We start from the raw sequence: 27,535 nt of genomic DNA, 5'->3' as shown, positions 1-27,535 counted from the left end.
CAGGGCCTGATTTCAGTTCTCTGGCACTGGCAATCAGCTGGTACTGCTCTCTTTAATAGTTCATTTTTTTGTCTCTCCTGGAGTGTTAGCTGAAAAAGAACAGGGGTACCATCTGGGCTGACATGGATGTGTGGAAGAAACAAGACAAGGAATAAAACAAAGTTGTTTGTTTTGAGACAGATGTAGTCCTGGCTGTCCTGGAACTCACTCAGGCTGGCCTTGAACTCAGAGATCCACCTGAATCTGCCTCCTGAGAGCTGGCACTAAAGGTGTGTACCACCACTTCCTGCTGAAGACAGGTACTATTGTTTACCTAGGCCCCTGGTTTGACCACAGCTTAGCATGGCTCTGTCCTGGGGACCCTCCCACCTTCCCCTCTTTCTCTCTCTTCTTGTCTCCAACTTCCCTGTGCTGACCAAGCCTTTGGTTGAAGCCTTGTTGGGAGCCCAGTATTCTATGACCTTGAAGACTCAGATTGTGTCAAACTCCATTTTATTAGAATAGAGAACATAGGCAACAGGAATTATACTTGGTGCTGGCAGCTCTAGGTCCCCTGCACTGGCTCCTCTTGGACCTATGACCTGGGAACTCCCCGTAGGACCTCCTCTGGTCTGGACTTGAGGAGGCCTCCATTTTGAAAAGCCCACGACATGGGAGCTTGCCACATGTATTTTGCTACCAGCTTTGTAATTAGCAGCAGCACGCCCACAATGACAGCAACAGCAACAAAGGGCTGGACTTAACACTTCAGGAAAGGACGTGGGGGTTATCAGGTCCACAGCGCCACGCTAACAACAGCATCAATCACAGACAAAACAATGCTGGCGTGACTGGCCATGCCACTTCAGGGGCAGGCGACATAAGGGACGCTAACAGCACAAGGACGCTCTGGTGGGGCTGGCATACACCTTCCCAGCGTTAGGAAGGATTAACTGAGTACACATGTTCACATTCTCTGTAGGAGCTGGTCACATGTGTGGGGGCCATGGGCAATCAATGGAGGAACCAAGGGAGAGGAGAAAGACCTTAAAAAGAACACAAAAGGCCCGCTTCCCTGCCCTCATGGGCACCAGGCTAGGCTGGTCATGGCAGGAGGCCAGGGCTGCTGTGGCATGCACTAGCCAGTGAGCTCCACAGGCAGCTCCCTGCCACAAAGAGCTTCCCACTGTCGTGCGAGCAGTGAGATGAGCTTTTCTCGGCTCTCAGCACTGGGGACAAACACCTGCCACTGAACCTCCCGGCCCTGGCCAGCCCGGCCAGGACCACCTGGCACCTCCCCAAAGTGGTCCAGGGTGACACTCCCCATGAGGTCATGGCCCTGTGTGTCATCAAAAACAAGAGTGAGGGCCTGTGGGTAGGGATAGTAGCCCATGAGCACCCGGTCCAAATCCCGGACACGGCGGCCATCATCTAGCCGGTATCTGTCCCTCTGTGGTGGCTCTTTGGCAAATTCAGGCAATGGATAGTGGATGTAGTCCTCGTCCAGGAGGAAGATCTCAGCACTGGTCAGGAGGAGTGTCTTAGGGCGCAGGGGGCCCCTGCCCCGCCCAAGCTGCTGTGTGACCACCTGGAAGGCCTGTATGTATAGTAGGATGCTGAGGGCTGGACTCTTTGCAGGATCAGCCACCTTCTCTGCAACAATATAGGTCAGGTCTCCGACCTCTTCCTCACTGGGGTAGGTGAACTTGACGCGGCTGGAGTGGATCAGCTCATAGTTCTCCATTTTCCCTGCAGGAAGAGAGACAGCAGAGTGTGGCCTGAGCTGGCCTGCGGTGCAGTCAGAAGTAACAGCAGCCCCACCCCATCTGCAGACTCTAATGAGAAGAGTCAGGGTGCTGCTGTAAGCTAGAAGCCAGGGAGAGGAGTCAGGTCTGCTGGCTGGCTGGGGACTGCTGGGATGGAACTTCTGAGGACCACATAAAGCCTGGCCAGCTAGGCAGAGGCAGTGAGGGCTCTTGGAGTGGACAGGGTACCTGTATTCTTGTCCCCAAATTCCGAGTAGAAGTCCTTGTCAACAGGCTCAGGTGAGGGTGTGCGCTCCAAGGAGGACAGCACAAGCATCAGATGCTGGAGGAAGCAATGTGTCAGGTAGCTGTCGCGAGTCAAGCACGTGATCACCTGTTTCGGGGAGGAGCCTGCACAAGAAGGGGTTGGTCACAACTACAGGCCACCATTCCCATCCCTGCAATGCCCCAACAGAAAACTAGGACCCACAGGGTTCATGTGGGAGGGCACCATGGGCCGGGGAGATGGCCGTATCTCAGGCAGGAAGAGGACAGAGGCATTAGGGAAAGAGCTAACTTAGTTTTCTCCTTTCAGGAAGGAAGTATGAGTCAGAAACATCCTGCCCTAAGCCCAGGGCCCACTCTGCTGTTCTCTGTACACCCAGCTCCTGCTACAACCGTGGGGTGGGAGTCCTGCCATCTCAGCAGTTCCTGAAGCTGCTTCCTCCTACCCGAGTAGCTAGCTTGTAAGTGAAGATAATGTGTCATGTGGTAGTGTACCTACGTGTTCGAGATGGAAGCCCACTGGTGACACCGGCCTACACTCAAACCAGGATAAAACACATCATTTCACTTACCCGTCAGCCGGAAGTACTGGTCGAAAAGGCCAACGTTGACTGACTGCAAGTCACTGAGTTTGAACACAAAGCACTGAGAGATGTGGAAAGGACTGTTGTTATAGTCAGTGTTTTTCTGGTGCCAGAAATCTGTGATGGAGAAGAGGCTAAGGTTAAACATGTCTAGCATGTCTAACATGTCTAGCCTGGCAGGGAGCCAGCACCACCTTCACATATGGAGGACCTATGTGACACTGGGTGTGGGGTACGAGCCTCGTCTAGCTTAGTTCAGTGGAGTCACCAGACCATTGGATGAGGCTCCTACTGAGATCCAAAGGGCAGAGACTGCCAAATCCCTGCATGTGTCAGCCAGTTCCCAAGCATTCCCTGGCATGGCACATTCACGTTTAGCCTTAGGTCTACATGAGTTCTAAGAGGGAAGTGATGTTGTTACCCCTTTCTCAGATGAGGGACTCTGAGCCCAGAGCTTTTACCCAAGCCCATGGTTGGCTCTTTTTGAGGTTATTTATTTATTTTATGTACGTGAGTACACATTAAGACACAGTAGAAGAGGGCATCGGATCCCATTACAGATGCTTGTGAGCCACCATTGGTTGCTGGGAATTGAACTCAGGACCTCTGGGAGAGCAGTTAGTGCTCTTAATTGCTGAGCCATCTCTCCAGCCTCCCACGGTTGGCTCTTAACCTGCCCCTGCCCCGAGAGCGGTCAGGCGGGGAGCACCTACCCTGCAGTGGTTCAGAATGGTAGCGGCGGAGGCCGTCGTGCAGAATGAAGTATACGGCCTTGGTGGAGAGCAGCACACAGGCGGTCACTTCCAGCCCTGGGGTCTGGTAGAATACCACTGATGACCACAGGAGGTGCCTTAGCTCCTCGTTTTCAACCTGGGAACACAGGGTTAAGTGAGAGCCTGAGGTGAGGGCAGGCCACACCCCCTTCCTCTTGGACCACAGACTCCAGGCAGCACATTCCTCCTTTTTGAGTCTGGCTAATGTGGTGATTCCTGTGTTCCAGGAACTGCTCATGGCCTTGGATGGGGAGAGACAGAAAGCTCATCTCATTTTTCAAATAAACTCAGAGCAGAGAGGAGGGGAGAAAAGGAGGTAAGCACAGGGACCAGGGATACACAGTCAGGTATGACAGAGGGCACACCTGGCTAGCTGAATGGCAGACCTCTTGACCCAGATCCTCAATCCTGTGAGCAGTCAAGAGAAATCTGGGTCATGAGGATGTCCCAACACAAACTCTACCTCAGGACTAACTGGTACCTCAGCAGAGCCCACACCTCTGCCAGTCAGTAAGACTAGCACCTGGGCCAATACCTCAGCAATGCTGCTGTGGAAGAGGTCAATGATGGCGTTCCCTCGAAGACGGGCAATGTGCTGGAGTGATGGGCAGACTGGCAAGTGAGAAGGGATCTGATTCTCCTCAGATGTGGACTGGATTAGGCGCTCACTTGGGTACTGGGCAGGGACCTCTGCTTGTGCCAGGGCCTTTGCTGGAGCAGATGCCCCCGCTGGAGCAGATGCCCCCGCTGGAGCTGGAGCCCTTGCTGGAGCAGATGCCCCCGCTGGAGCAGATGCCCCCGCTGGAACAGATGCCCCTGCTGGAGCCCTTGCTGGAGCAGATGGCCCTGCTGGAGTCGGAGCCTCTGCTGGAGCTGGAGCTGGAGCCTCTGCTGGGGCTGCTGAAGCCTCTGCTGGGGCTGGTGGAGCCTCTGCTGGAGCTGGAGCCTCTGCTGGGGCTGGAGCCTCTGCTGGAGCTGGAGCCTCTGCTAGAGCTGAAGCCTCTGCTGGAGCCTCTGCTGGGGCTGGTGGAGCCTCTGGTGGAGCTGGAGCCTCTGGTGGAGCTGGAGCCTCTGCTGGGGCTGGAGCCTTTGCTGAAGTTAGAACTGGGTCCTCTCCAGGAGCTGGAGCTGGAGCTGGAGCTGGAGCTGGAGCTGAGGCTTCTGCTGGGGCTGCAGCTGGAGCTGGCACTGGAGCAGGAGCTTCTGCTGGGGTCTCCTGCAGCTGCTGCTCAGCACTGCATCTCCCAGCGAAGAAATGACAAATAACCATGTGTGCCCATGGACATTTCCATCATATGCACAACATCAGAGTGTGACGGACAACCATACAGTACACACTACCCTTGGGATGATCTACTACACAGAATAGGGAAAGTGTCTGGGTGTGTATATGCAAGCAGAGGCGAGAACTAAGACTCAAAATGGTCTTCAGTTTGTTTGGGGGTATCTTTAGGTGGCCCTGGCATGTCACTCACCCAGCCACCACTGCACATGGCCATGCTGGAGTGTCACAGATCTATCCTAGTCATAATTAATGCTCAAAAGCTAAATCCCATGGGAGCTGGGAGTTTCCAGCATTCAGCCCCCGGGGCCACACTGAAGGAAGGGGTGGGGTCCTCTGGACGCTGCTCTGTCCACCTATCAGATCCAGTCCAACTGCTGTGATCCCTATGGCCACGACCTGGAATTTGTCCGAATACCTCATGAAGCTGGCGGGCGGGCTACTCTCCTGCTGTCATGGGTGTGCAGACACATCTGTATGGGGCCTGGTTTCTGTAGCAGTCCCAGGAGCAAGCTAAGTTTGTGGCAGCTTGGAAGAAGGACAAGGTGCATGGCACCTAAGCCTCACATGGCGAGGGGAGGTAAGGGGCATGCCTCTGTACAGATGTAAGAGGGGCACAGGATTTAGCTGTAAGAGTTGAAAGCCCTTTGGATCATCAGCCAGGGACTGACTGAGAGGAGGGGAGGGAGCCAGGGGTCAAAGTCTCAGCATTTTGCCAGGATAGAGAATATGAGCTGTTAGATCTTCTGCTCCACAGGTGGGGAATCCAGCAACAGAGGGCAGGGCCCTCACAGGGGGGCAAGAGTGAGAACAGACTAAAGCTGCCAGATCCTTCCTGCTACGTACCTCAATCTCTCCTGAAGAAAAGATGACCTACCCATAGGTTTTGATCTTCAGAAGGTTCTTTTAGGGACTTCCAAGTTAGATATAATATAACTCAGTCCTTCCTGACAAGAACTTTATGGTAAAAAAAAAAAAAAAGGAGCCTGAGAAGCTGTCTCAGAAATAGGGGGCCTGGAACACTCACGAGCTGACAGAGCCAGCTACTAGATGAGCTGCCTGGTAGAGGAGAAAGGTGACACCAAGAAACCACCCTGTGCATATGAGAGGACAGTGGGAGGGTCCGAGGACAAGGCCAGGGGACAAGGTGATGTTCTCCACTGGCAAGCCAGGGCTGGCTCCCTTACCCTGTCCTACACTGCATGGACAGCTTGCTCGGGCTGCTTTTAAGGCTCTGGAGATCTGGAACACTTAGCACTAAGTCCATGGAGGCCAAGCCTGAGACTGGTCAGTGCTCAGAGAAGCGGGAGAGGGAAGGTAGAGGGAGACTCCCACAGAGTATGAAGGCCCAGAGACCACACCCAAGCCAATCCCACACCCCAGGTCCTAACAGCCTGCACTAGTCTCACCTGGCCCTGCTCTTGGCAGGCTGGCCACCCACAAGATGGGTTTGGGTTCTTGGCTTAGCTGAAGGATTCTTGGAGATGACCACAGTCTTCAGGTCCTGCAGTGAGGCGCGTAGCTGATTGTAGACTCGCAGGAAGTGGAATTTCTCGTGAGGCAGCACAAAGATGGCGGTAACAAAGCGGTAGCCAACAAGCAGCTCGAGCACATGGCCATCAGCGAAGGCGCCCCGTGGCTGGGTGCAGCTGCGAGTGGGGTCAAGCAGCACAGTAGAGAGTGGGACCCGGCTCAGCTTGAAGCTGTTGCGGTTGCGGCAGTTGTGGGTGCCACGGTTGGGCATGGGGTTGAAGTCGGCCTTGATGACATTGAGATGCTGGGACGTGAGCAGCAGCCAGTAGGGGATGGCAGCTGACTTGACGGCCTCAGAGGGCGCGCAGCAGGAGCGACGCACTGCCGAGCACAGTGTGCAGCTAGCCCATTCAATGTTGCCTGAGTAGTCCCCGGCAGCTGTCTGGACCATGCGCTTGTCACTGTAGACCAGGTAGACAGGGAAGCAGCCCTGGCTGCGCTCCTGACTACCACCGGCCACCTTGTAGAAGGTGAGCAGCTGGCGCAAGAACTCCTGCAGGGTGGTGTGGCTGCCGTAAAGGATGGGACTGCACAGCATGGCCATGTGCTGTGGCGCAAAGCAGGAGCGCAGATCAGCATGGAACTCGTGTAAGTTGGCAGCATCTGAGATGATGAAGAGCGTGTTCTCACTGTGCCGCACCTTGAGCACCAGACACAGCTCCGGCATGAGGAAGCCAAACTCCGTGAGGTCACCATGTGGGAAGCAGAAAACAAAACGCAGGGAGGAGAGGATGTGCTGGCTGCTGCCTCGTGACTCTTGGTGTGGGATCTCAAAGACAGCAATGCCAAAGTCGGTGAGTACAAGGCAGGCAGCGAACTGGCGGATGCTGCCTTGCACGTGAATCAGGAAGCACCACAGCACCTTGAGGATGCGGATGTGCTCCAGCAGGAAGTCCTCGTCAGCGCCCAGGGCCCACTCCAGAGCCAGGCGTTCCTCCTCAGCCTCCTCGTCTTCATCTTCCTCATCTTCTCCCTGGCCGCTCCCCTCCTCTTCCTCTGCGTCTGGGGGTCCCATTTCAAAGTAGCGGTTCTCGGCAACATCCTCCTCTTCTTCCTCTTCTTCCTCCTCCTCACCCTGTTCACCATGGGCTTCCTCTCGCTGGTTGGCAGCCTCAATCCAGGCAGGGAGTTGCCGTTCAATGGCCTGGCGGATCAGTGTGCTGAGGCGCTGGATAAAGTCCTGGTTGGTGGCTGTGTAGCCGATGCAAGTGAAGGGCAGGAAGATGATCTGGCCTGACCCAGGCACCACCTGAACCTCTGGCTCTGCGTGATCTGGGCTGTACAAGAAGAGACTGGGTCAGGGACACAGGGACATTCTATCCCCTAGACTGCTGTAGTACCCTAACCCTAGGAAGCCAATCCATGGGTCTCCTGAGCCTCTCATACAGCTGAGCCTGTCAAGTGGCTACCATCAAGTTGAGTCCATGCTTCCACATACTGCCCAGGACAGCCTGCCAAACCAAGCTGGCTGCCACAACAAAGGTGCTATGTAGACTTCTATCATTCGGATGCTGTCAGGTGTCAAAGATGCAATGAAATGCTACAAAATGTGAATTACTTTGTTGAAAAAGGCTACTTTTAGGGACAGCCTGGTTTTCCAGGGCAGTAAATCAAGTTGGGTGGGTCCTAGGATCTTTTCATTTAACTTTTGGCCTCACTTGCCCTCTACAACCCTCCATGAACAAGAATCAGAGATACACGCTTCTGTAATAGGGCATGGTAGAGCAAGCCTTTCATCTCAGAATAGGGAGGCAGAGGCAGGGGGATCTCTATCGGTTTTGAAGCCAGCTTGTCTACACAGTGGGTCCCGCACCAGTCAGGGCTATATAGAGATCTGGCCTCAAAAGTCAATCATCAATCAATAAAGCCAGGCAGCAGTGGTACATGGTAACTTTAATTCCAGCGCTCAGGAGAGGGAAGGAGGAGGATCTCTGAGTTTGAGGTCAGCCTGGTCTACAGAGTGAGCTCCAGAACAGCTAGAGCTACATGGAGAAGCTCTGTCTTAACAACAATAAAAAACCAAACAACAACAACAACAAAAAAATTAAGCATACAAATAAACACATAACTAAAAATAGACTTGTGCAAAGGGCCAAGGAGCTAATATTTCATGATGCGTGTGCTGACCCTACCATTGTAATTTTGTATAAACAATCATTTAGGCATGTAATAACCAAAGGCTTAACAGATGGCTCAGCAGTTAAGGGTACTCAGAGTTCTTGCCGTGAATCTAGGTTGTTTTCCCAGCACCCACACAGTAGCTAACAACCATTTCTAACTCCAGTTAGAGGAGATGAGACACCCTGTCTTAGACTGCAGAGGAGCCAAGCATATGTGTGGTACACACATATATACATGTAGGCAAACACTCCTACACTTAAAATGAAAAGAAACAATATTGTGTTTATTTTGAGACAGGATCTCTTTATGTAGTCCTAGCTGCTCTGGAACTTGTAGTGTATACCAGGCTATTCTCGAACCTATAAAGACGTGTTTGTTCTTGAGTGCTGGGATTAAAGAAGTGCACCACCACGCCCAGAAAAAAGAAACAGATCTATTAACAAAAAACAGCAGGAGCCAGGTATGATGGCCTACACCTTTAATCGCTGCCAATAGGAGGCAGAGGCAGGCCAATCTTTCAAGTTCAAACCCATCCTGGTCTACAAACAAGTTCCAGGACAGTCTGGGCTATACAGAGGCCCTGTTTCAAAGGCAAAAAGAACAAAAAACAACAACAACAACAAAAAACAAAAACAAATACAAAACAAACAAAAAGACTGTAATAACAAAAACAGGTGGGGTGGCTAATTTCTGTAAGCCTGTCTCTATGGAGACTGAGGGAGGAGGAATGCCATAAATTTGAGGCCAGTCTAAGCTGCAAGGTAAAATCTAGGCCAGTCTGGGCTAAATGAGACCCTGTTTCAAAAACAAAACAACCCCACAAACAAAGAGAGAACACATATCGTTAGCTCCCAGTACAAACCAGACAAGACTCATACTGGCTTTGACTTGCCAACTTCTAGTGTAAGATAATTTCAATTAGGCAGCTGAGGAAAAACAGACAGAGTGCATCATCTCAACTGCACTTGATTAGAGTCTTCTGTGAACAGGCTCCACTGGCCGCTCACTCTGCGGCAGTGAACACAGAAGCTGTGCAGCTGCCCCCACTGACTCTCACCTCTTCCTTACCTCACACCGCCAACAGCTCCTGGTATATCCCTTAAATCTTCAGAGGCCACCTGACAGAGGAGAAAAGAGTGAGCCCACCTGCTGCAGCTGTTCTTCAGCACTCACTGGGTGCTGGCCCTCAGCTGCTTGTAAAGTTGCCTCGTTGCCTCATACTCCACTCTGGGTGAGCTGAGGAACTTGCTGCTTTCCCACCTGTCTGACCTGACTTACATGCACATCCATGGACCAGAGCCTGTTTCCATGGATGTCTGGCATTTGAGGACCTTTGTGCCACCCAAGGGATCAGGTGCTTTGTTTGGTCTGGCCCCAGGTAGGCAGCAGTGCACATGTTGGAAACCGGTTCTGGCAAGGCCCCCAGTGCTTCCTGTGTACCAGGTTAAGACTAGGTCAAGGACCTTGCTCTCCTTAAGGTGCCAGTCTTCAGGAGGTAGGACAGACAAAGCCTCTGCAAACTGTCTTAACATCATATGACCATGACCCTAGCTGTGCAGAATGATGGAGCAGAAAGGTCCAGGCATCAAGCACACACAGCACCAGGCACTCATTTTCCATCTCTCTTTTCAAGGGACACAGAAATGAGTCCCAAAAGCCTAGACTGCAACTACAAAGAAGAGCTAGAGTCACATTGCTAAGACCACCACGGTGACATGTGGGAAGAAGGGACTGAGTGGGCTCTGGGGTGCTAAGCATTAGGGGATATTCCCCTTGGACATCCAGCTTATGTGTGGCAAAGAATGCCAATCTTCCCTTGCCCTTAGGACCCAAGAGAAAGTACTGCCTGTTTCTGTAGGATGGAGGAGGCCAAACTCAAACCCTTAACCACTTGGCCTATGACCCAACTAGAGACACATCCAAGAGAAATACTACAAGACATAGAAAGTACCCAGAAGCTGTTGCCACATGTGCCACACCCCACCAGGCCATATTGTGTGAACAAAGTCAGATGGCAGCAGCATGGCTGAGGAGAGAGTTTCCAGGAGCAGGTGAGGGCATTACCTGTCCTGTGGGGATAGATTCCAAGGAGTCAGAGCAGGCTCGGGCAATGGGCCGGTCCTCGGGAGGCAGACTATCAGTGGATGAGAGACTGCTGGCCAGGGCCTCTTCCTGTACGAACATGATACCTGCAGAGATGGGGTGGGCAGGTGGGCAGGAAGAGCAGCTGTTCAAGAAGAGGCTAGGCCTTGGGCTCACGGCACAGCCGGGCACTAGCCGGACCCCAAATCATCATACAGGTCACAGAAAAGAAATGCAATAATTCAGTAACTCCTCAGTACCTAGGATGGAGCCAGTGGCTGCTCTCTAGTGTGAGGAAAAGGCTACCTGGGCAGACAAGCTGGGGAGGGAGTCATAAAGACCAAACCTCTAGAGGTATATTACAAAGACAGAAAAATGCACAGACAAAAAAGTGCCTGGAATACAAACAAAGATCTGTACCTCAATCTATAAAATTACAGAAACGGGGAGAGCTGTGATGCTGTAAGAGAAGGTAAAGACTATGAGCAGACATCGCATGGAAGAAGGACCAATAGATTGACACTACATATAAACAATGCTTGCACAAAGAAAGACACATTCAAACACGAGACCACTTTTTTTCTTACTGTGGCATGGTTAGACCACACAGCCTGGCCCAGCCTGACAAGGAAAAGATGGGTACTGGGGAACAAGCTGGTCTAACTGTCAGAAAAACATTTTGGTAATGTATTTATCGATAGCCTTGGATGTACTGAAACACTGTCCAAAGAAAGGACCACAAGTGACCCTGTGCTCTCATCTGGTATCTCTGCAGGGCTCACAAATTCCATGTGCAGGCCCCTTTGCCAGGAAGCCAGGCTTTGCAGACTTGATTCCTTCAGTGCTGAGCACAGCTAGTGCCTAAACCCACAGGACTACTTTCCCAGGGTGCCCTGCTGACTGTCCTGCACTATCGCCTACTTTCCTTGAAATGCACTGGTTATTTAGGCTACACTAAGGTATTTTATGAACAGCCTGTCTGGAGCCATTATTTCACTCCAGTTTGCAACTGGTTAAGGGGGAGTCTCTTTCTCCACTCCCACCCCTGCACTTAAAAAACAACCACCAACAAAAACAACCACCAACGTGTTTCAAACTGTAGTCTAGCTGGTCTAGAAGAGCTATCCCTCCAGTCTGGCTTTGTTACTAAACAGCCACCATGGCCCAATCAAATGACTGTACCCTCAAGAGCCCCACACGTATCCTGTTCAGATGGACTGCTGCATACACCAGGACAACTCACAGAGCCCAGGTTCTCTGCCCAAAGGATAAGCAGGCAGCCCAAGCCCAGATACCCCGTGAAGCTTAGCTGCAGAGGCTGTGAAGCAGGAAGGGATAAGCACACAGACATGCCCCAAGCACCCCAGGCTTTGCCTCTGCTGTGGAATTATCTTAACCCAACCCATCTTTCAAAATTCATCTGACACCACTTCTGCTACAGTCCTAAGAGTACTCCCAAACTGGTCTACCTTGGTCTTCCATAGGCACAAGTCCATAGGTCCCCAAGTAGCTCCATGATCTTAGAGGTACTGTGCTGAAATCCCAATTCAGGCTGCAGAAAGCAGCCCCTACACCTCATCCTGCTCAGCCTCGGCAGTGCCAAGCATCCCCCAGCATCAGCGCACGCGCACCTCACGTTATTTACCACATTTCATCAAATCTAAGGTGTGTGGGTAAGGTGCCATCCTGGTCAGGGTAGATGTCCACGGAAGGTATTCACACGGCTCCATCACGATTACCAGCTGGCTGACAGCAACTAGGGGACGCCACTGACTGAAAGACGCATCTCAATTTCAGAGAAGTCACAGGGTGGAATGTGTGCATCTTAGAATCGATGAAGTTAGGATGTATCCACTCTGTGGTTGAGAAAACAGCTTCCAAGAGGCTACAAGTTGCTTGGGATTTCAGGGCCAGAAAAATGGATCAGGAACTCAGCTGCCTGCTCTAATCATGTCTACAGCACAGCCGGGGCTGGGGCTGAACTCTGGTATTTTGGACACTGACCCTGTCAATCTCCCACTGCTCTCATGGCTGTGATGACCGGAGGACTGGGGTTTCCCGGCAGCACCCACCTCAGGCAGGCCTTGAGTGCCCAAGGTAGGTTAGTAAAGTTGTTCTCACACAGAAAATTTCCTGTCCATCCAGGCCAGCTCCAGGAACACATGGCTGAACACACATATAAGTGAGTGTTTCACATTTGGGTGGACCCCAAAAAAAAAAAATCCGTATTTTTCTTGCCACTACCCCCACACCCTCCAGCCTTGTTTGGGCATGAGGAAATGCAGACAGGACAGTCTGTCCACTTCCTTCCTGGACCATGGCCTGTACAAACAAGTGGTCAGAAAGGGCCACTCAGCAGATGGGATAGGGGACACCAGGAATCCTCAGACAGGGGTCTGACCTTTGTCATTTCTCACCCAAAGGAAAAAGATGTGCACACACAGACATCCACTGTAGTTTTATTTACAAGAGGTGTAAATATGGGACAACATCTCTCAGTGTCCAATGACTGGGAAAGGAGGGGCAGACTACAGAGCACCCAGGGGTGAAGGGGCAGCAAGGAACGAGTAGATGAAGCTTGCCCCAGGCTGCTGCAGAGACTTCAATACCTCAAGGTACAGTGGCTATTGGCAGTTGTGGCCTGGAGGAGACACCCATTCCTCCTGCCTAGCCAGGACCTGCTCTTGGCCAACTTGCTCTTCACTTGCTTGTCCACACACTCACGCATGCACACAGCACCCATGCATCCATGCATGCACACAGCACCCATGCACTCATCCACACACACTGATTGAACAAATGCTACAACAGGTTACGTTCTGGACCTACTGGCCTGTCCCCAGAAGTCTATGGTTGCATGCTTTCTATGTAGTATCATTAATACTGTGGGGATCTAAAGAGAGGTCAGGGAAACTTTCTCACAGAGACTCAAACTTTCTTCCTCTTTTATGAAAAAATAAAAAATAAAAACTTTCGTCAGAAGTTTGACAAAGCTAATGGGTAAATGTGTTGGCACCTAGCTCTACCATTCTGCTTTCATGACTTCTCTGTACATCGCAGCTGTGACTCGGGCTGTTGTGCTCTGGGCTTTTGCTTCAACATAATAAGCAAGTGTTGTCTCTTTTGCAGCTCAGTCTTCTCTCCCTGACAGGACTGCTGTAGAGGGTTCTGGGATATAGCCGTCTTTCCCTGCCCTCCTGATGTGCAGACCACAGTCTGGGTCTGCTAGTAGGGAGGACTTCCCTTTCCCCAGCATCTTAGCCCTCTCTAGATAAGTTTCCTCCAGTGGGGTCACCAGATTAAGGAGTAGAAATATATTTCTGGCTCTTAAAACCTAGGGCCAAACTAGTTTCCCAAGACCTCACACCAAGTTCTGCGTCTCCAGGAGCCTGGGCGGGTGGCGTTCTTTCCTGTGTCCCGAGCCTCAGCTCCACTTGGGACGGCACACCTGCCCCTCTTCCGTCGGGGCCAGGCCGGCAGCCACGCTCATGGCACCTGGTTCACTCACTCATCTCCGAGGGTGCCTGGGTTCAGAGGTGAAAGCCCTTTGAAAATGCTCACAAACAATGGGCAGGTGAAAAGGACTGTTCTTCCACAGGTCCATGGGGACAGGCAGCTCTTGGTCCCATAAATGCAGTATTTTGGGGTTTGGCTATACCTTGAGTGCAACAAAGGCATCACAACAACAATAAAAGCTTTCCATTCAGGGGTCAAGGGCCCAAACAAGGCCTGACTTTCTAGAAGCTGACCTGCCCATGATGGCCACAGGGGAATGGATCCGTATGAGTCAACAGCCTGAGCCTGCTCAGTTCTCTCCAACACCCCCATGGTACCCTATAGGAACTGGACATCATATAGGGATAGGGGGGTCCTCACTAAGCGAACAACAGTGCTGAATTCCGGCCAGGCACCTCCCTGCCATGTGCCACCCAAGGAGCCAGCCTGCAAAAAGTGCCACCCTCCCTGTGCCCGAGCCTTTAGGAAGCAGGTGCCAGCATTTGTCTCAAGCACAGCCCTGCCTATGGTCCAGGCAGAACTGAGCAGCTCAGCTGGGAGCAAGACCTGTTCATGATTACCTTGGTTAGAGAGGATAGGCTGAGGCAGGGAGGCTGAGGCGGGAGCTGTAGCAGAGGAGGAGTTGCTGGATCTGATGCAGGGAGCAGGTGGGAGCCGGTAGTCCTCAACAACCTGAGGAAGAGTATTCAGTAAATCCAGGAGGGAAAAAGGTACAGGAAGAACAGACTCGCTAAGGCCAGGGATGTGCAGGAAAGAGCTCAACATTCTCCCAACCAAAGGATGTTGACAATGATCTCACAAGTCACATAAAAAGTACCATTACCATTCCAAAGCACATCTGAGGACCCAGTCTAAGGTTTCACAGGCAGGGGTAGGGAGTGGGGCATGGGACACTAATGCTCAGAGATCCCTGAGGGAGTGAGTCCATGGCTCAGTTCCCCAAGCGAAGCTCCATTCTTGGCTAGATCCCTCAAACGCTCACCTTCTTTTCCATGCTGTTCAGTTTGGACTTGACGTCTTTGGCTTTCTGGATTGCCTTCAGCACTTCCACAGTGTCCAGCTCTTTCTCTGTGGTTGTGACATCATCTAGACAGATCTACAGAATCCAGAAAGTCGTTTATAGTATGGAGACTGGCAGAGCATATTGGGAGAATGGTGGGATCCTGGTGAAGACTGGGTTTGAGTACACTACAGACCTCAAGAGGATACTGGGGACTGAAGAGAGACTCCTCACCACCACAAGTAGTGGAACCACCGTAGATGGCCCGTGAAGATCCCACATTGCCCAACAGATCTTAAGGAGACCCTCTCCACTAAGAGGGGCAGAAGCCTCTTGGGAACCAAGAGAAGGGAGTGAATGTACTGAGTTCCCACTTATAGGCAGAGCTTAGAACTGTCAAAGAACAAGAAAAGAACTTTGTGGATAAGGGACTACAGGGGTAAAGATACACTGAATAGGAGCCCCATTCTGGGTAAGTGGGGAGAGCTGTGGACTGGCATGCGGGCAGAAAGGCCACCTGAAGGACACCCCAAAGCACCAGACACATGCAGACACTGTGGAGCCAGGAAGGCTTTCCTTTAATTAATTGGTTAATTAATTAATCAATTAATATATAGATAGGGTTTCACTCTGTCACCCAGGCTGGCCTTGAACTCATGGGCAACCCTTCTGCCTCAGATCCTGAGTTCTGGAATTACAGGCATAAACAATCATCTCCAGCAAGAGATGTTATCTTATAATAACTGTTTTAGGGACAATGTGGACAAAGTGATACCTGGTGGGGACAGAGAAGGCTGGAGAGAGATGCAAACAGAATCTCAGTGTCTTCTGGCCTGGGATCTGAAGAAAATGGGTTCTAAGGACTGTGAGAGATTGGAAATAAAGCCTGCTGCAGGCTGAGGGGAAGGAGCATACCTGATAAGGACCTGCTCAGTTAGCATGGTGGCACCTGTACAGTCAGAGCCAGTAGGCAGCAGACAGACTAGACTGACACAGTAAAGAAAAGAAAAATCTCAATGCTTATAGTTAAGCACCAGGGTAACTAGCTGCCCAAGAAACTGATAATTTCAGGCATCTTACATAAATTAAATAAAAATCTTACATATAATTTTAGACATCTTATTCTAGGCCCCTTGCCTAAAATATCCAATGTTATTTTTATCATTGTTACTGTTGTTTTTTGAAATAGGATTTCTCTGTATAGCCCTAGCTGTCCTGGAACTTGCTCTGTAGATCAGACTGGCCTTGAACTCACAGAGATCTGTGTGCTTCTGTCTCCTGAGTGCTGAGATTAAAGTTGTGAACCACCACTGCCCAGCTTCCAATGTAGTTTTTAAGAGTTGAAAACAATCCTTTTGTGCCTAAGTGTTCCTGAAGCCCTCCTAGCCTGAAGTTCTGGCACACAGGAAGACTGCAGGGAATAAGCAACTGATGGGAGAGAAATGGGAACCCCAGGGAGTACTCTCATAGGGAGTAGTGGACGTGAAGACCTAAAAAGCAGACATCCCTCAGAAGCAGACAAGGGCTGAGTGGACAGCCTTACCTTGCTTTGCTTTTGCAGACAGACTGGATTTACCCTACCAGTCTCTCTGAGCTCTGCTACTGGTTCTGGGGCTTACCTCAGAGGCTCGTTCTCCAAACTGGGAAAGAACCTTGGTTCGGTAGTCAGGGATGATGCTCAAAGGGTTGTTCAGCAAAGCCACACGCTCCAGACACGGCAGGCTGCCTATGCTCTTGACCTCATCCAACTGCAAGACATCAGTGCCATTTGGCCCTGTCTTCTAACATCTCAGCAACAGACTATACTGATAGCTGCTTTTGAGTGAACAGAATTCTATTGGTTTTCTTTTCTTTAAAATAATAAACAATAAGGTCCAGCAATCCTAGATCCTCAAGGCCCTCCGGAGTGGGGCTCACCTGCTCAATTCGGTTGTCTCTGAGGTCCAGATTAACCAGGGAGTAGAGTTTGTGCAGACTGCTCAGACTCTCTAAGAAGTTGCCCGCCAGGTTTAGGGTTTTGACATTGCCCAGTTTAGTGTGTACGCCTTCCAGGGAGGAGAGCTTGTTGTAGGACAGGTCAAGGTGCACAAGGTTGTACAGGTGCTGTATTAGCAGGAGAAACAGGGTGGCAGCAGAGGTCAGTCCTCCAGAGAGCTCACTGTGCCCTTTAGACCAACTGGACCAGCGTATAAGTGCTCTGACAACAGCTGAGAAGGAAGGCCCTCTTCTCTCTTCCCCATGCCATAACCTGCTGGTATCCCCTGAAGACAGGTTAGAGGAGTGTCCTGAAAATCAGCCTGCCTATCATCATCACACTCAGTTTGCATGCACTGAGCCTTACTGACACTTGGGAGCTAGAGCAACAGTCTGTGCATCCCTGGAAGCCTAAAAGGCAGGCAATGGCCCCCATATTTACCACCCCCTCGGGTACACTGCTTCTTTAGCCTCTGGACCTGGAGAAAAAGTCCCTAGAGATTATACCTGCAGGTTGTCCACAACTAGTACTCCATTGTGACTCAGGTCCAGGTACTCAATCTTTGGGATCAGTTTCTTATGAAAGAAAAGAATGTTCAGCATTACTCAAGGAGGCTGTACACAGTCCATGTACCTGGTGACTGAACATGCATTTCCAGCCAGCAGTTTTTCTCCTTGATACCTCCCACTGTCCAATCAGCAGAAATTCAAAAGAATCCACAATTTGGATAGAACAAGTGGCTTAAGTAATACAAATGGTAATTCCCAGAGAGATAAAGGAGCATGTTCTTTTTCAACCCTGCCCACTACCATAGAGTACAAAAGGAATCACACTATTATTATTATTGGTTTTTCAAGGCAGAGTTTCTCTGTTTTAGAACTCTCTCTGTAGACCAGGCCAGCCTCAAAACTCACAGAGATCCTTCTGCCTCCTGAGTGTCTGGATTAAAGGCATACACCAACATTGCCAGCTAAGAACCACACTTTTTTTTTTTTGGTTTTTCGAGACAGGGTTTCTCTGTATAGCCTTGGCTGTCCTGGAACTCACTCTGTAGACCAGGCTAGCCTCGAACTCAGAAATCCGCCTGCCTCTGCCTCCCAAGTGCTGGGATTAAAGGCGTGCACCACCACTGCCTGGCTAAGAACCACACTTAAGGCCTTTGGAATGTCATTCTAACATAGGCACACCTGTACTCTAGGGAATGAGTTTTCTGCTATTTCTTAGGACTGAAAATTATCACTTACCATGGCTATATTAAATGTATGCATAGTTCATAATTCTTCACTTGGTTTTATGAATCAACTCACCATTTTAAAATATTCTCGTTTTGAAATTTAATTTTAAAACTACAAACAATGTATAGAATACTGAATATAGGTTTTTGGTGAAGCCTTCAGAAAAAGGTCAAATTATAGTAGCCATTCCTAGGGTCTGGGCAGTCTGAAGCCTTGGGAGGCTGCTACAATCATACCACAGATTCGTCGATCTCAGAGATGCTGTTATGGCTCAGGTCCAGAGTAGTTAGTGCTTGCCATGTTGGGATGATAGCAGTCACAGGGCCAAGGAGGGTTGTGCCTTCAGGCTCCCACTCATCAAATTCTGAGGCTTCAGGAACAAGAACTTCCTGCATAAGAACATCTGTTGAGCACCACATTTGGGCCCTCACGCAACATTAAGTAGAACATGCTATAGTTGCAAAATTTAAGGAAGAGCTGGAGCATATTTAGCATGTGGAAATGAGCTTGCACTAAAAGGCCTTTGGTTTATGTGTCGTTGAACAGTTGTGAAATAACTGAAAGGCTTAGCATACCAGCAGCTTGAGTATGTTCTGGCCCTGTGACTTCAAGAATAAATGCCAGTCAAGTTCTCACGGGCCTCTGCTATAGAGTGATATCTTTCCTGGCTTAACCAGCAGAGACTGAAGGGCTAATTCATGGTGTTGCCAGGCAACCATGCTTTCAGAATGGTCTCTCCTGTGGACAGCAAATCCCTTAGCCATGACTTCACAGGGAAAGAATCATGGCTGAGAGGAGAGTAACAGCACAGAGCATCGATCACCAAAGGAGAGGGAGGCAGTTCTCCCTGGTTTGACTTTTGATGCCTACAAGACATCTTCTTAGGGATCAGCCTGGGTTCCTTTATCCACACGGCAAGGAATACCTCCCAAGGGACAAGGCAGCTACACTTTGTTCTCCCTACAGCTTCTTCCTCTCAGCTAGTGGCCTTAGGAGAAAGAATTTTCAATAAACCCAAATTTTGAGCAGATGCCTAAGTCATAAAATTTACTACAATATATGGTCTCTATACTAAGGGAGAATTTTAACATTATTATGATGATATCCACATAACGATAAAAGAAACTTCTGACATTAGCAGCTGGGGCCCAACCCTTCTAAGCCTCATCTTCCTCTTCAAGTCCATGGCAGATAAGAGACAAATAAGGGCTAAGCCAGGGCTTCTGGGCTCAGAGGAAATTCTATCAGGTACACTGACAAAGGCTGAGCCCACAGGCCAGGCCCCAGGCAGAAAAACACAAAGGCAGATCTCACCTTCATGGTGGTTGCAGAGAATCTAACACTCATTGTGGCTAAAGTTGGCTTGGAGGTGACCAGCCCTCGGATATGCTTGGCATCACAATGACTTATCTGGAACGAAGAACAGCTGTGTCTCAGAAATGGCATCTTGAAGCCTTGGAAACCCCAGGAAACCCCAGGCATTCTTTTGATAAGAGGTGACTCAAAACTTGGCCTCTTTCAGCCTGGTGGTCGTCCACACCTTTAATTCTAGCACTCAGGAGGCAGAGGCAGGTGAATCTCTAAGTTCAAGGCCAGCCTGGTCTACAGAGAAAATTCCAGGGCAGCCAGGGCTACACAGAGAAACCCTGTCACAACCAACCAACCTTGGCCTTTTTTATTCCCCAGTGCTACTGAGCAGATTAACTGTTTTAAGCATCTAGTAAGAAAGGCATTTAGCTAGGCAGTCTCAAACACCTCTGATCTCAGCACTCAGGAGCAGAGGGAGGCATATCTCTGTGAGTTCAAGGCCAGTCTCATCTGTACAGTGAGTTCCAGGACAGCCAGAGCTACACAGTGAGACCCTATCTCAAAATTGGACTCTCACATTCATTAAGAGACACAAATTCTGTTTCCTTGGTTAAAGGACATCTGGGCTTGCCAAGTAAACAGAAAAGGTTGGACCTAGGAATCAGAGCTGGAGAACAAGGGGTTTCCTCCACAGTACACAGAGCATCTATCTCTTCTGCCTTCCCAGCTGTCCTTGGGTAAGAACAGGTCAATGGGAGCAGGCTTCTGGAGTTCAGTCAATTCAGTCTCCTGGCCAAACCTCCTTATCTTCCTAAGCCTCAGTTTCCTTGATTGTAAACAGAAGGAAAGCATCTCTATTTCACAAAACAGCTGGGGAGACTTGATGGAGTATACATGGACACAGAGTACAAGGCTGAACAGAAGAGCTAAGCTCAGGAAACACATGGTTTAAAACAGCTTTTATAGTTCATTACTAATTCCTTCATTTAAAAAATAATGAAATTAGTGTTAAGAACCAGAATTCAGTGGGAAGTAAGATAAGGCATTTCTTATTAGGTGTGGTACCCTAGAGGGCAAAGAGCCTTCAAGGCCCTTTGACTTGGAAAACAAAGAATTGGAATTGCCTCTCTCTGTCTGGCCCTTGGGATGATTTCTGTGACTTCTACCTGAGTAACACTTGTCCCTGACTCCACTGGAGGTCAGAAGGACTAGGCTCTGGTGCTGTGCATATCTAATACTTCCTGTTGCCTACAACAGGGATGGAGGCCAGCAACCAGCTAAAGTCAGAAAAGGAATCCTTTCTGTTTTTAGAGGGCCTTGATTTACTTGGATAGAATCTGCCAATCTATTGCCACATATGAAAGTACCTACCACTTGCTATCACAACCATTCCTACATACAGACAATAGGTGCGAGACACTGCTGTGCAGGGCCCAGCCCTGCCTGCTCACCAGCAGCCATGACCTTACCTCCACCTGGTGAAGAGACTTGAATATTGAAAGATCAAAGGGCAGGAGCTGCTCCTGAATATTGCTGGTCCCAAAAGGTCCTTCTGTGCCAGAAACCTGAGGCCAAAGATGGATTTAAATTAGGAATGCGAATACCTTCCCCATTTGCACGTTTGGGTCACTGTGGCAACAGATGTCAAACTCAAAAGTTTTGGCCACTTCAACAGTACTGAGACAGTGGGCCGTGATGCCTCCTGGTGCTCACACGCAGAAGCACAGTATCAAGAATACTAGGTCCCTTTTATCCACTGAACACCCTAAGCCCTGTCTCTGCCACACACTGCCAGCTAGTAAGCTGTCAGAACCGACAGCCAACTGAGTGATTCTCCACAACTAAGCTACTGCATCTTTACCTTAAGGTACTTAAGGCGACAGGTGAAGTCTAGGATGTGTCCAAGGTCAGTCTTGGCATCACCGCTGGCACAAGTAGGCTTTCCCTGCTGCAACTGCTCTGTGACAGCATAGAGCTGCAAAGGCCTGATGGCAAAGACCTCACCGGCTCCTAGAAGTTGTTCTCCTGTAACAGTCAAACCGAAAGGTAAGTGTCCAGCCCCAGTCCCAGCCTGTTGTACAGCCAGGGCATCGTAAGCATCAAGCCAACAGTCAATAAGCATGCAGCAAGCACCTATGACATGCACCCACCCACTATGTAAAGCTACAGTCTTAAGCACAGAAGAGCAGCCCTTTGGAGCTCACACTGGGCACAGGGCAGTCCTGGACACATAATGAGAAAGGAGGGATGTGTTGTGAGTACAGATCTAAGCCACTGACTGAGCCAAGATAAGGCTGAGAAAGGCAGTGCTCTGGGTACCACTACACTGCACCCCCTAATATGCAGAGACTAAGGTCAATTAAGATGCCAGCGTTTTGTCCTTAAACTGCTTCTTCTATCAGATTTCTGGGCCTCTGACCACTAGCATCCTTCCTCTACTTCAGGGAGCGCAGTGAAAGCTACATGGAAGAGTGTTGGCAGGGGTTGCTCACTACATGTCAGCTACTGTTAATATATTCTCTGCAAGACCGTGACCCAAGACTGACTTCTACTTGCACTCTGAACACTTCCAAGCAAGGACAAATCAGGTGCAAGATGGCAGCATGCCAGCCACCTTTCAACACCCCACATGGCTTGGAAATAGATCCTGAGACTTGGGTGAGTCCCAGACACTCACCTTATACAAGCCTGGCTACCTGAGTTTGATTCCCAGAACCTACATAAAGGTGGAAGGAGAGAACTGACTCTACCAAGTTGTCCTCTGATCTCCATATGTGCGCTGTGACACATGTACTCACATACACACACCCATAATAATAGTAAGAAGACAAAATAATGCTAATAAGGAATCTTAAGAATGAAGGACTATAGATCTTCACCTGCAGGGCAAGTAGGTGGGCAGACTACCAGGTTGGGGACCAGGGCCAGGGACTTGACACCTTCAAGGAGGTAGGACCTGGATAGGACCTAACAGATGAGTTTGGTGCTATTCTGAGCCTTTAGCTACCTACTAGATTAGGCAAATGGCCCCCAGCATTTCAATGACCAATGGCTATGTACCTTTTTCAAAGAGTTCTTCAGCCAGTGCTGCAGTGATACCATTTATTTCCTGTGGAGAAAACAAGCCCTGTAGTTAGACATCTACCTGCCCATCCCTGGAATACCACACAGCATGCTATCTGCTCAGTCTGCTCCTGGAGGGCCAACTCTAGATCTCAGGAGTGTCCAATCTTTGACACTTCAGTAAGACACTGTCACTTACAAAACTCACACTTGAGAACTACACAATCAAGTAACAATACAATCACAAGAAACATCTGATGATGTTCTGAGTGAGTTAGTGTTTTGTGTTGGGTTGTATCATGCCTATCCTCGAGCAGCATGGCCTGCAGGTAGCTAGCAGGACACAGCTGCTAGATGGGGAACAAGCTAGAGGTGGAAGAAAACCTAGAACAAAGCAAGGAGCTTAGATACAGGACCAAGTATTCCCAATCTATGGGCATCTGAATGGTCTGCACAGGCATGGCAGGGCGTGCTGCGGCCCTCTAGTCAACAAAGCTTGACCAATGCCAAGGGTTGACTGGAGAGCCATCATCTCCCTAAACTGACTCGGAGAAAGGAACAGCCACCTTCTTTCCTGTCAGACATTTCTTAAAAAGAGTGTACACACCTTTTTTCCTGTGCACATCCCTTCCAGAGTCACAGCAGTACCACAAAGCCCCTGGGTCACTAGAACAATGTGGCAAGGGTTTTCAAATGATGCAATGCCTTAAGGAGACATGGCAAGGACTAGTGTTCTCTCACAATGACAGCTGGCATGCTGGGTGCTAGCTCACACAAACAGTGCCTGAGTACTCGGTAGGTTCCGGCTCGCTGACTTCTCCCACTGCCCTACCAGAGGACCTGTTTGCTACATTGCACCATGTTACACAGATGAGCAAACACAGGCAGAGAGCTTTAGGGACACCCCAATTTCATATGGCTATAAACTAGTAAGGCTACACTCCAGCACTCAATCTTGGTCCCCCCCTGTACATAACCTCTACACTCAAAACAATTGTGGGCCTAGAGACAGCTCAGTGGTTAACAGCACTGGCTATTCTTCTAGGGAGCTTGGGTTTGTACCCATGACTTGGTAGCTCACAATCATCGGTTTTGAGCCAATTTTAGGATCATATTCCAGTTTTAGGAATCTCTTCTAACCTCAGACACCAGACACAGGCATGATATATATACATACTTGCCAAAAAATCCATTCATATACATAAAATTCTAAAAACCTAAAACAAAACAATCATGTGGTTTGCAGACCCCCATCAAAACCTTTAGCCCCACCTCCCACAGGTAAACAATTGAACCAGCAGATGGCAGTACACAGGTCTTTTTGTAAACAAGCCCAGATGGCAGGTATAAATAACCCCTCACCACTCACAGGAACACTGCTGCCACTAGGACACACAATTTACGTATTTACAGCGCCTAGCTATAGGGGACAGGGAGTCCTGTTCCTGTTTTTCTCAGAACTCACTGTCTCTTATTCATAGTCTTACAAATCACAGATACGCCCATCAAATACTGGGAACTGAACCTAGAGCCTTTACACTGAGCTATGGCAACCAACCTTTTTGTGTTTTGAGATAGAATCTCACTAAGTTACCTGGTTGGGTTCAAATTCAGAATCCTTCTGCCTCAGCCTCCCAAGTAGCTGGGATAGACAGGAGCCCAGCTGCTGGTAGCACTTTTAATGGTTATTTATATACAGGAAGCGTTTCCTCTGGCCTAGTTGTCCTTTGATCAAGGTAGTTTTCTTAACATAGTGAGGTTTTTCATTTTTATGTTTAACTTCTAATTCTTTTCCTTTGTAATTGCAAGGATCTCTTCTTCCACTCCAAGAATATTTTCCTGTTTTATTTTCTTGACCTTTTATGATCTTTAAAGGTTGTGTTTATTCAGTTTCTATATAAGGTAAGAATTATTTCTCTGCCACCTCATCCCTCAGTGTACAAAAAGCCATCACAGCTGTGTTAGAGTTAGGGCTATGGGTCAAAATGTAAACAGCCAGCAGAGAAACAGGCTGCCAGCTAGCAGAGGCTACAGTTCTAGGAAGCTCAACCTCAGTCTCACAACCTCCTATGCACATCAGTTTCCCCTGGCAGATGTAAGGATCTGAACTCAGCCAGGGAAAAGCTTGGACTGACCACAAACAAGTCTCCCATGCACTTCTGAAAACAGTACTCTACTTCTCATCCTCCTGGAGTCTGGAGTCTGACGTTCCCGGGGCTGCTAGCCTCCACTTCCCTCAGCTCCCTAGGCCACTCAGGCATTGCATAGGCACAGGAAGCCTGTCTCTCTGCCCTGTCATCAACACGGTCCTCCCCTTTCATGGTGTATTTCTTTGGGCAACTGGTGTTGATTCAGACAGAACAGAGACAGACTCATGATGAATATCAGCCCTGCTAAGGAGACAGGGCTGGAGTTTCCAGAAAACACAGAGAGAGTTAATATGAGGGGCCAAGAGCTAGTACTTTAATTTCTGAAGAACGTTGAAAGCAAACTGTAACACTCTCCCCACTCAGGGCACAGGAAGAGCACCCTGTTGCCCTCAGACTTCCTCAGACTGACCTTCATCTTAGGAGAGAGCCTAAACCAGAGGAACACAGAAATTCCTCAGCCTGCAAACCTAGAACACTAGCCTCCTCTGGTCAAACTGCACCTGGGTAAAGGAATACAGAGTCAGGCATCTCTCTGGGACAGGAAGAAACAGGGCAGGGGTGACAGTCCTGAGCTATGGACTCCCATGTTGGGTCACCTGTGGAGACAGGTAGGTAGTTCTCTATATAGCATATTATATTTGTGCTGAAGGGACTTGAAGTGCTTTGGGGTGACACAAACTGTAAAATAACATATATTATAGAATTCCAAGGACTAGGATTGTGTGTACTCTCAAGGAAAAGATATTCTCTCTCTCTCTCTCTCTCTCTCTCTCTCTCTCTCTCTCTCTCTCTGTCTTTCTCCCTCTGTCTTTCTCCCTCTGTCTTTCTCCCTCTGTCTCTCTCTCTGTCTCTCTCTCTCTTTCTCTCTCCCCCTTCTCTCTCTTCCTCTCCTCTCTCTTTCTTGCTCTCTTACAGAGCTTTAAAAAATCTGTTGTTCTGGGATGGAACCCAGGGTCTTTCTCATTCTAGATAAGCATTCTACGTTAGCTACACCTCCCCTTTGGGCTTCATATAAACACCATGTAGACACAGAGCTTAGCTGCAAGTATACCCCCAAATACATATGCTAATACTTACTTAAAACCCCCTAGCCAGGGCTGGCAAGATGGCTCAGCAGTTAATACCACTGACTGCTCTTCTGGAGATCCTGAGTTCAAATCCCAGCAACCACATGGTGGCTCACAACCACCTGTAATAAGATCTGATGCTCTCTTATGGTGTGTCTGAAGACAGCTACAGTGTACTTACATAAGGCTTTGGGCCAGAGTAAGCAAGCTGAAGCGAGTGGGGTGGAGCAAGAGGGAGAAGGGAAAAAAAACAAAAACAAAACGAAATCCCAGCCAAGGGCAATCAGGGGCTGGAGAGATGGCTCAGCAGTTAAGAATACTGGCTGCTTTTCCAAAGATCCTGAGTTCAATTCCCAACAACCACATGATGCCTCACAAGCATCTATAATGGGGTCTGATGCCCCCTTGTGGCACACAGGTATACATGTAGATAGAGCACTCATACATAAAATAAACAAATCTTAACAAACGAACACCTAGTCAGGACCTGACACCTCTGCTTGGTCCATGCTAAAGTACTGTGCCTGTCAGTGGACATTGGCCAGGCATTAATAACAAGCCTCGGAGGCCATCGCCCAGATGTGATTTGGATACATATGTTAAGGATCGAGGGGCTTGTCTAGTTTTTATTTTGAGCTGGTAGAAGTCAGGCATATTATATGTGAGTCAATCTTAAGCAAAGATTCCCCATTGAAGGATTCACATAAAACTTGAAAAGAGCTCCAAGACACAGCAAACAGGCTTGTTATTGCCTACAGCCCTTTCAACTAAGACAAATGGAATAAAATGGATCTAAAGCCAGTGCTAAGACAGTTACATTTCAAATTTGAATTTTTTTTTTGTTTACAGCCAGTGGCTTTAATATAAAGAAATGATATAAACATTACTTTTGAAGAGAACTGAGTCTCCTTCCCTAACAGAACAGCCCAGTATGGTAACACGTAATCAGCCCTGACCCACCCCTCTTCTAAGCCTCAGACGTTCATGGAGCAATCCTATGGAGTCTTCAGAGAGTCCCAGATTATCTTCCAGCTCACAAAGCAGTTCAGGGCGCAGAAAAGTTAAACGACTGACTTGGAGTTAACGTGAAATGAGCAGGTCTGGAAGACAAACCTGGCTCTGTTTATTTCCAAGTCCACTGTGAGTCTCCTACCCAAGAAAGGTTATGGTTGTGATAAACCATAGACTGGATTCTACAGGGTCTGAAACGTCTCTAGAGGTTCTGGGATAGATCTATCCCTGGGAGTCTAGGAAGCTACAAGCGCAGCTAGCCAGGAGTAGGAAACAAAGGCTGCCCATCCCCTAGACTTCCATTTTAGAGATGGGTGGGGACAGAAAGGATACATTCCCTTTTTTTTGGGGGGGGGGGAACAGGGTTTCTCTGTGTAGTCCTGGCTGTCCTGGAACTCACTCTGTAGACCAGGCTGGCCTCAAACTCAGAAATCTGTCTGCCTCTGCCTCCCAAGTGCTGGGATTAAAGGCGTGCGCCCCCACCGCCTGGCGGGATGCTTTTCCCTAATCATTAAAATCCATACTTTGAAAGAATCAAGCTGGACCCCCCACTTCATACCATGTATAAAAATGAACTCAAAGTGGGTCAGAGTCCTAAATGTGAAACAAAATTCGTAAGAGAAAATATAAATTCCTATGACACTGGTAGGCAATAGCTTCTCAGATATGGTACCCAAAACACGTGACCAAAACATACAAAAGATGATTTATCAAAACTGAAAGCATATATGCTTCAAAGGATGCTGTAATTAAGAAAACTTCCTGCTCTTGGAGAGGACCCAGGTTCAATTCCTAGCACCTACAGAGCTAACAGCTGTCTATAACT

At 49.1% G+C, this 27,535-nt stretch overlaps 1 protein-coding gene across 3 annotated transcripts in view; it reads right to left on the bottom strand.

Moving 5' to 3' along the window:
- Nucleotides 1–475: 475 nt before the first annotated feature.
- Nisch (nischarin) overlaps nucleotides 476–27,535 on the bottom strand; it is a 36,556-nt gene continuing 9,496 nt past the window's right edge. The window contains exons 4-21 of one of the 3 annotated variants that reach the window (XM_028787469.1): nucleotides 22,479–22,527; nucleotides 21,280–21,443; nucleotides 20,888–20,983; nucleotides 19,425–19,520; nucleotides 18,347–18,499; nucleotides 17,382–17,450; nucleotides 16,818–17,003; nucleotides 16,520–16,648; nucleotides 14,883–14,996; nucleotides 14,461–14,572; nucleotides 10,367–10,491; nucleotides 9,371–9,420; nucleotides 6,058–7,458; nucleotides 3,902–4,601; nucleotides 3,307–3,463; nucleotides 2,582–2,710; nucleotides 1,974–2,135; nucleotides 476–1,728 (exon numbers count right to left, since the gene is read on the bottom strand). In XM_028787469.1, the coding sequence (XP_028643302.1) occupies nucleotides 1,118–1,728; nucleotides 1,974–2,135; nucleotides 2,582–2,710; nucleotides 3,307–3,463; nucleotides 3,902–4,601; nucleotides 6,058–7,458; nucleotides 9,371–9,420; nucleotides 10,367–10,491; nucleotides 14,461–14,572; nucleotides 14,883–14,996; nucleotides 16,520–16,648; nucleotides 16,818–17,003; nucleotides 17,382–17,450; nucleotides 18,347–18,499; nucleotides 19,425–19,520; nucleotides 20,888–20,983; nucleotides 21,280–21,443; nucleotides 22,479–22,527 (4,503 nt within the window). In that variant the 3' untranslated portion in view covers nucleotides 476–1,117. The other 2 variants (XM_028787471.1, XM_028787470.1) reach the window with 2 other exon arrangements.

The sequence above is a fragment of the Grammomys surdaster genome, unplaced genomic scaffold, assembly GCF_004785775.1.
Source record: "Grammomys surdaster isolate TR1022 unplaced genomic scaffold, NIH_TR_1.0 125669, whole genome shotgun sequence".
Taxonomy (NCBI): domain Eukaryota; kingdom Metazoa; phylum Chordata; class Mammalia; order Rodentia; family Muridae; genus Grammomys; species Grammomys surdaster.
This window is presented reverse-complemented; position numbering and strand designations above follow the sequence as displayed.